This window comes from Etheostoma spectabile, chromosome 10, assembly GCF_008692095.1.
Source record: "Etheostoma spectabile isolate EspeVRDwgs_2016 chromosome 10, UIUC_Espe_1.0, whole genome shotgun sequence".
NCBI classification, from domain to species: Eukaryota; Metazoa; Chordata; class Actinopteri; order Perciformes; family Percidae; genus Etheostoma; species Etheostoma spectabile.
Window position 1 is genome coordinate 23,404,579 of NC_045742.1, and position 7,515 is coordinate 23,412,093.

General features: G+C 38.3%; 1 protein-coding gene across 2 annotated transcripts in view; it reads right to left on the minus strand.

The window, feature by feature from the left end:
* Positions 1-7,515, minus strand: part of ptcd3 (pentatricopeptide repeat domain 3) — a 16,076-nt gene that overhangs the window by 4,664 nt on the left and 3,897 nt on the right. The window contains exons 7-15 of one of the 2 annotated variants that reach the window (XM_032527760.1): positions 7,343-7,466; positions 7,146-7,249; positions 5,873-6,037; positions 5,679-5,739; positions 3,521-3,603; positions 2,125-2,269; positions 1,209-1,259; positions 1,017-1,127; positions 822-850 (exon numbers count right to left, since the gene is read on the minus strand). In XM_032527760.1, the coding sequence (XP_032383651.1) occupies positions 822-850; positions 1,017-1,127; positions 1,209-1,259; positions 2,125-2,269; positions 3,521-3,603; positions 5,679-5,739; positions 5,873-6,037; positions 7,146-7,249; positions 7,343-7,466 (873 nt within the window). The remainder of the gene's footprint in view (positions 1-821; positions 851-1,016; positions 1,128-1,208; positions 1,260-2,124; positions 2,270-3,520; positions 3,604-5,678; positions 5,740-5,872; positions 6,038-7,145; positions 7,250-7,342; positions 7,467-7,515) is intronic. The other variant, XM_032527761.1, reaches the window with a different exon arrangement.

Here is a 7,515-nt window from a genome sequence, read left to right on the forward strand (position 1 = left end):
CAGCCTCAATAAAAAAAAAAAAAAACATTTTTCCTATTTATATTTTAGTTTTGGTGTGAGTTGCCCAGTGTTGGAGATATATCGGCCGTAGAGCTGTCTGCCTTCTCTCTAATATAATGGAATATGGTTATGATGGCACTTGGCTTGTGGGGCTCAAAGCACCAAAAAACTCATTAGCAGTGAGCAGATCCAGTATTAGGGGACCAATAAGGGCTATTATAAAAGAGACTTCAGATACAGTATTAGGGGACCACTAAGGTCTTATAAAAGAGACTCAGATACAGTATTAGGGGAAATGAGGTCTGTATAAAAGAGACTTCAGATACAGTATTAGGGGACACTAAGGTCTATATAACAGAGACTACAGATAACGTATTAGGGGACCACTAAGGGGCTATATAACAGAGACTTCAGATACAGTATTAGGGGACCACTAAGGTCTATATAAAGAGACTCAGATACAGTATAGGGGACCACTAAGGTCTATATAAAAGAGACCAGATACAGTATAGGGGACCACTAAGGTTATATAAAAGAGACTACAGATACAGTATTAGGGGACCACTAAGGTCTATATAAAAGAGACTTCAGATACAGTATTAGGAGACCACTAAGGTTATATAAAAGAGACTTCAGATACAGTATTAGGGGACCACTAAGGATATAAAAGAGACTTCAGTACAGTATTAGGGGACCACTAAGGTCTATATAAAAGAGACTTCAGATACAGTATTAGGAGACCACTAAGGTCTATATAAATGCATCCAAACAGCACCATGTCGTGGGACCTTTAAACAATACAAGTAATAAAAAAGACTTACTATTCTCATTGCGCTCGAGAAGAATAGAACTGGAAACAAAAAGAGAGAATACAAAACATGTATTAAAAGCCACATAGAAATGGATAAAGCTGTCCGTATCGTTATTAAAATTGTTCATGCATTTTTTTTTAAATGACAAAGACTTATTTCCCAAATTTGGATAACCCTAACTCATACAAATCCACAGCAACATACCATCATTGGGGTCCTGGCAGGTGAAGCTTGTCCCTGCCAGCTCTGACATCACTTCCTGTAAAATGTCAGTGTTGCCCTGGCCAGAGGAGCCTGGAGAGGAAACAAAACCACCTAATCCAATTCAGCATACAGACGGCACCAAACACTGTACAGGTAATGTTCAAATGTAATGTCACATCACACTCCGTTTACCTGCTTTGGAAAAGACTGCCAGGATGTGGTCGAAGGAGGCCAGGCTGGGAGCTGAACACACACATGCAGACACAAAGTGGATATTTTAAGTAACTTAATGTAACTTTTAAATGTGTCTGAAACCCTATCTTGTCTTTGGGTTTAATGAAATGTGCTATATAAATCTAAGTTATTGTTACGTTTGTTGCTACTACAGCATTTTGACACAGTGACAGTGATACATGGCTTTGCTCACGAGACATCCACACTAGGCTAAGTTACAGTGTGCAATGATGCATCTGTAACGTAGAGCTGGGTAATGTATCAATATTCTATCGATATGAGACTAGATATCGTCTTAGGATATCGTAATATGCCATAAGTGTTCTTTTTTTCATGGTTTTAAAGGCTGCATTACAGTAAAGGGATTACTTTACCAGACTGTTGTAACTGTTCTATCATTTGCCTTTACCCACTAGTTATTATATCCACATTACTGATAATTACCCTGCCAATCACCCAACCCTACTGTAACGTATTCTCTTATTGAAAATGAATGATTTTCTGTCTGAACAAAACATTTATTGCAACTACAGCATACGGCCTCCTGGTAACGATAACTCAGTAATCTACAGAGGGCAATAGAGCAAGGTAAAGAAAAGACTTTGACGACTTTAGGTGTGGTAAAAACACTACCGCTACTACTACTACTACTACTACTACAACTACTAGAATCAACACAAACTGAAAGTTACTTACAACAAAAAGATTGTTACCCTCCATCAAACCACGCTAATACACTGATCCTGATTTTACTACTGTACCCCTGTCTGTGTGTGTCTGTATGTGTGTGTGTGTGTGTGTGTGTGTGTGTGTGTGTGTGTGTGTGTGTGTGTGTGTGTGGTGTGTGTGCGCGTGTGTGTGTGTGTGTGTGTACCTATTCCCAAAGCCTTCATCTCATTCAGAGTGTGTAGAGCTTGTGTTTTTGCCAGAAAGCCACAGCGCCTCAGAGCTTTGAGAACGCTGTTGAAGGTGAGCAGGTTGGGCTGAACTTTCTGCTGACTCATCTGGTTCAACAGCTCCTGCAGACCGAGAGACACACATCTGGAGCTTTAATAGAGCTTACAGTAGAGAGAAATGCTATCTTGCCACATTAATATTAATGTCAATTCGTTTCACTTCTTGATCTTACTCAATTGGTGTTTTACATGTTTAGTGATTTTTGTGTTTTTTCAATACTCAGGAAGTACCAGTGTCATTTTGTTGTAATACTGCCAGACAATAGAGCTTCTTATGTCTTAATGTCTTTTCAACATACATATATATATATAATATATATATATATATATATATATATATATAATATATATATATATATATATACTGTATATATGACTAGAGCAATTTCAAATTTCACACTAAAGTCTGTTCATATTGTTTGTCAACATATATGGAGCTCCAAAGTGTTCAATATTAAATGAATATGTAATTATCAAATAAATAATGACATGAATGAACTGTGTGCAATACAAAGAGTAAATGTTAAAGGCTTCAATTATTTGTGAAATTATTGTTGGGCCTCTGTAAATTATAGAGTGTGTCCTAGACATATTGTACCTGTGTCCCAAGATAATACTGGCCGTGTTTGAATGGGATATAATTGCCATCAGTGTTGTATGGCTTAGCTCAGGTTAAACCCATATTGTACCTGTGTCCCAAGATAACTTCTGCTGGGCTTTGACACTAAAAACTGAATTGAAATAATTTAAGAAATTATTTTTAACCGACTATTTGGAAATGCTTTCATCACTCTCACTTCCATAACAGGTTGGTTTATTATTATTTCATTATCAACATTTTAATTTAAGATTGCCCATATATATTTTTTTATATAAAATAGAATAAGAATGCTTAAATAATATTTCAAATAGTAAGGTTAGGGTTTAATATATTTCCCACTCCATTTATGTATTCAACATTACTTATTCAAATGAGTATTTCTTTCATAACATACTTTTTATTTATCTAATATTAAACATTTGGGACTCGGGCGCCCAGTTGGTAGAGCGGGCGCCCATATATAGAGGTTTACTCCTTGTCCTGTCAAATAAAAAGGCCTAAAATGCCCAAAAACTTAAAAATAAACACATGACGCTCCAAAAATATGTACTATTAATCTGAAAAAAATGTACTTATTTTAGAACATGACTATTCAAAAAATGCCGTGTAGAGCAAAGGCAATTTTTAATGACACCAAAAGATTATTTTACAAGGAAACCTGGTGATGTGTTCTTAAGATCTGTCCCAAGGCTCTGGAACAGAGAGAGACTTACAGCGATGAGGTCCCATCTCTCGTTGTATTTATCTCGGACATCTGGAGCTGCTAACAACAGAGCGTTGAAGATGTGCACGTCCGCTGGAAACACAACGTTGGGTTATTAGTACAGATGTTCCAATACCATTTTTTTCCTCCCTGATTCCGATTACTGAACTTGTGTATTGGCTGATACCCAGTACCAATCTGATACCAGTGCATTTTATTTATTTATATATATATATATATATATATAATGTATGTATTGTAATGAGATGAACAAACAGAGAACTTTATCTTTTTAGATAAAACAGATGTTGACAAATTTTCCTTTTTGGGACATAATTTGAAATTTGGGAAAGATTTGAAGTAGAATATTGCAATATGATTAAAATAGCAGTAAAATTGGTTTGTGATATAAGTATTGTGATGATATCGTATCCTGAGGCCTCTGGTGATTTTTAACAGCTGTCAACTGTAATACTGGCCGTGTTTGAATGGGATATAATTGCCATCAGTGTTGTATGGCTTAGCTCAGGTTAAACCCTTTGTAAAACATGAACAAATACATGCAGACAATGAATGTCATACTACTTTATTTGGTTATCTAGTTTGAAAGTATGCATAGACCTGCCTACTCGCCGATGCCAGTATCAACGACGTTTCTGATACTGGTACACCTATCAGAACAACTTCTTAACTAGTTAGTCAGTTAGTTCCAGTACATAGAAACTTCAACAGGGAATGAAAGGGATGCTAACAAGCCAATAATAGTCGAGATTAATATGTTATCTGCAGATTTTAAGAGGGTAGAATTTAATGCGGTGCCTAGAAATTTAAATGTAATTCTTTGGAACAATCTAATGGTACTTTCTAGCCTGGAAATCCAGACCCAAATCCGAAAGATTAAGGGTCTGTCATCGAGTAATAAAAGTCGCCCATCTCAAGGGGCGGCACCAAGCATGCATTCAAATTTCTCCCTGCACGCAATTGGATAACACTACGACCAATCACAACAACACACGGGCTGACATACCCAGAGCCCCATACGCTTATCTACCAACGGAGCTAACTGGTGGATGAAACTGTTGTCATCCGTTTTGCTCGCCTCTGGCCCCACCTATAGCACATACACCAATGTGATTGGTGCAACTCGCCTCTGGCCCCGCCTATTTCAGATACACTGATGTGATTGGTGCAGCTTGGCTACAAGGGCATAGTTAATGAGCAACATTACTCAATGCCAGAGTAACTCGCTGAGGAACATTCAAATTGTGCTCTGACGAGAACTTTGGATTTTCTAGGGTAGGTAATATTAAAAATAATGCTTAAACTGGCAACAATACACAAGGCCAAAACCAACATGCTGTACTTTCAATTCAACATAACTTAAGTATTGTGGGAAGATCAAATAAACCCAATAATAGGGAAAGCAGATAATATCTGATGTCTGTGTACTGTAGGTCATATGCATATATTTAGGTGATACTACACTACCTGACATTCTCAAAATAAATATCACTTTCACTGTGGGGGGCGGCTGTGGCTCAGTGGTAGGGCGGTTGCCTGCCTTGGAAGGTTGGTGGTTCGATCCCCGCCCCTGCAGTCATTGTCAAAGTGTCCTTGGGCAAGACACTGAACCCCGAGTTGCCCCCGGTGCTGCGCATCGGAGTGTGAATGTGTGTGAATGTTTATCTGATGAGCAGGTGGCACCTTGTACGGCAGCCTCGGCCACAGTGTGTGAATGGTGAATGTTTCCTGTAGATGTAACAGCGCTTTGAATATATATATATATATATAGTAGATATATATATATATATATATATATATATATATATATATAAAAATACAGCACATTTACATTTACTGTTAAATTCAAATTTGGATCACAATAAAAAGGATCACAACACAAATCTTGAAAATAAAAACACTATTAATTAAACACTGAAACTTAAAAAAAGTGCTTAAAAGCATTGTAGAATTAATTTGGGGTTAATCCACATGGCCTGCATGCTGTACTTTGTATTTACCAAAGTTTTAAAACAAAGAAGTAAAAAAATTATGAAAAAATGTACATGTCAAAGACGTCAATTCAACCTACAATTTCCACGGCAACTATTACCTTTAAAGTGGTGTTTTGTATACAGTACTACAAGTAATAGGCAATTAAAACTCACCGGTCATTCTGTTGTTAAGCATGTCTGTGTACATGCTGAAGGCCTTTGCGTAGGCTCCATGCTGCAGAGAGACAGACACATATGCACTTAATCTAGAGTACATGTACCAAAATTTACCATTTTACTGCCACAACAATCCCAACCATTGGTTCCGCCGTAGTATGGACATGATTACCAAATGAACGTGTTCATACCTTCACCATGCCTCTGATCAGAGCAGAGTAACACCGTGTGTCTCTCTCCGGCAGCAGGTTGAAGATTCTCTCTGCGTTGTTGTTTTCTCTCCAGGTGAACCTCAGGAGGTCCGCAGCCCGGCGGAACCTCCCTTTCCTTTTCTTCACCTCCTCTCCTGACTCTTCCTGACAACACACATACATAACATACAAAAGTAAACATACATATACAGTGCAGCATTTAAATGATGCATAACGTCTCCAGCTGGATGTGGCCGATGTATTATTTCCCTTTCTGCAGCAAAAACCCGCTTTGAGTTTATCAATTAGTAGACTGATCTCAGTTAGTAATTTTTTTCCCCATGGTTATTTAGACTTTTACCGTTACAAAATCCAAGCATGAAATTAATCTGTTATGAACATATATACAGTATATAACTATATATGCTATTTAGAGTATACAGTCTAATAAAAAATAAAACGGATCAATAAAGAAAGACAATGTGGCTGGGTTGGCTCAGGTGGTACTGAGAGGTTCATGCATCAACGCAGAGGTCCAGGGTTCGAGTCCGACCTTGTGACAATTTCTTGCATGTCTCCCCCCCTCTCTCCCCTTTCTCACCTAGACTTCCTGTCCATTAGAGGTGGAAAAAAAAACCAAAAATATTTATAAAAATAAAGAAAGACAATTATAAACCACACCCACATCTTCCCCTCCCACCCATCTTAGGCTGTGGTATTCAATAAAGGAAGTTACGCTAAACAACACAGGTGACAGAAAACAAACAAAACAAGACAACAACAGTTAGTATTTTTATAGTTTTCCCTAGCCAGATCTTCCTCCTCAGCACTGTGGAGGAGGGTCTGGCTAGTCCACACAGCATGGGAGGAAAACATGCTCTGGTTTACCCCTGCAGAGATCTGAGGAGCAGGTAACCATAGTCCTCAGAAAGCACCAATGGTAGTCCTCCAGCGGCACCAGAGCAATCCAGGAAGTGGAGCGTCGATTTAGACTAGTATTTATTATTTTATTTGTTTACAATTGCTTGAATGATTTGAGCCATTAAAAAAAAAAAAGTCTCTGGTTCCAGCTTATACCATATAAATACTTAACAAAACAGAACACTTGAAGATCTTGGACTCTGGGAAACTCTGGCAAACATTTTCTGATTTTTATAGACACAACAATGAAACAAGAAAATAACTGATAATTCAGTAATTGTTGATTGCTTTTAGTGTCACTCTTTACCTGCCTCTGACCATCACCCAGAGGTTTTGATCAGGGATGACTCACCATGTCCTCTGGTTGCGGGTCTCCCTCCTGGACAGGGTCTCTGTCACAGTACAGACAGATCAGGTCTAACAATTCATGGGTCGTTTCCATAGAGACTGCTGTGCCTAGAAGAATTGAAGTAGTTGATGTAGCCACATTCTTAAAATAGAGAATATGAATGTGTGTGTGTGTGTGTGTGTGTGTGTGTGTGTTCTCACCAGCTTGCAGTAGTTGATCAAACATGTCAACAGCAGCTGTCACTTTCCTCAAGTTGATTCGTTCCTTCAGTGCCTCCTCACTCACCTCCTCAAGGAGCAGTGACACAGTCTCTGGCATCAGACACTACACACACACACACACACACACACACACACACACACACACACACACA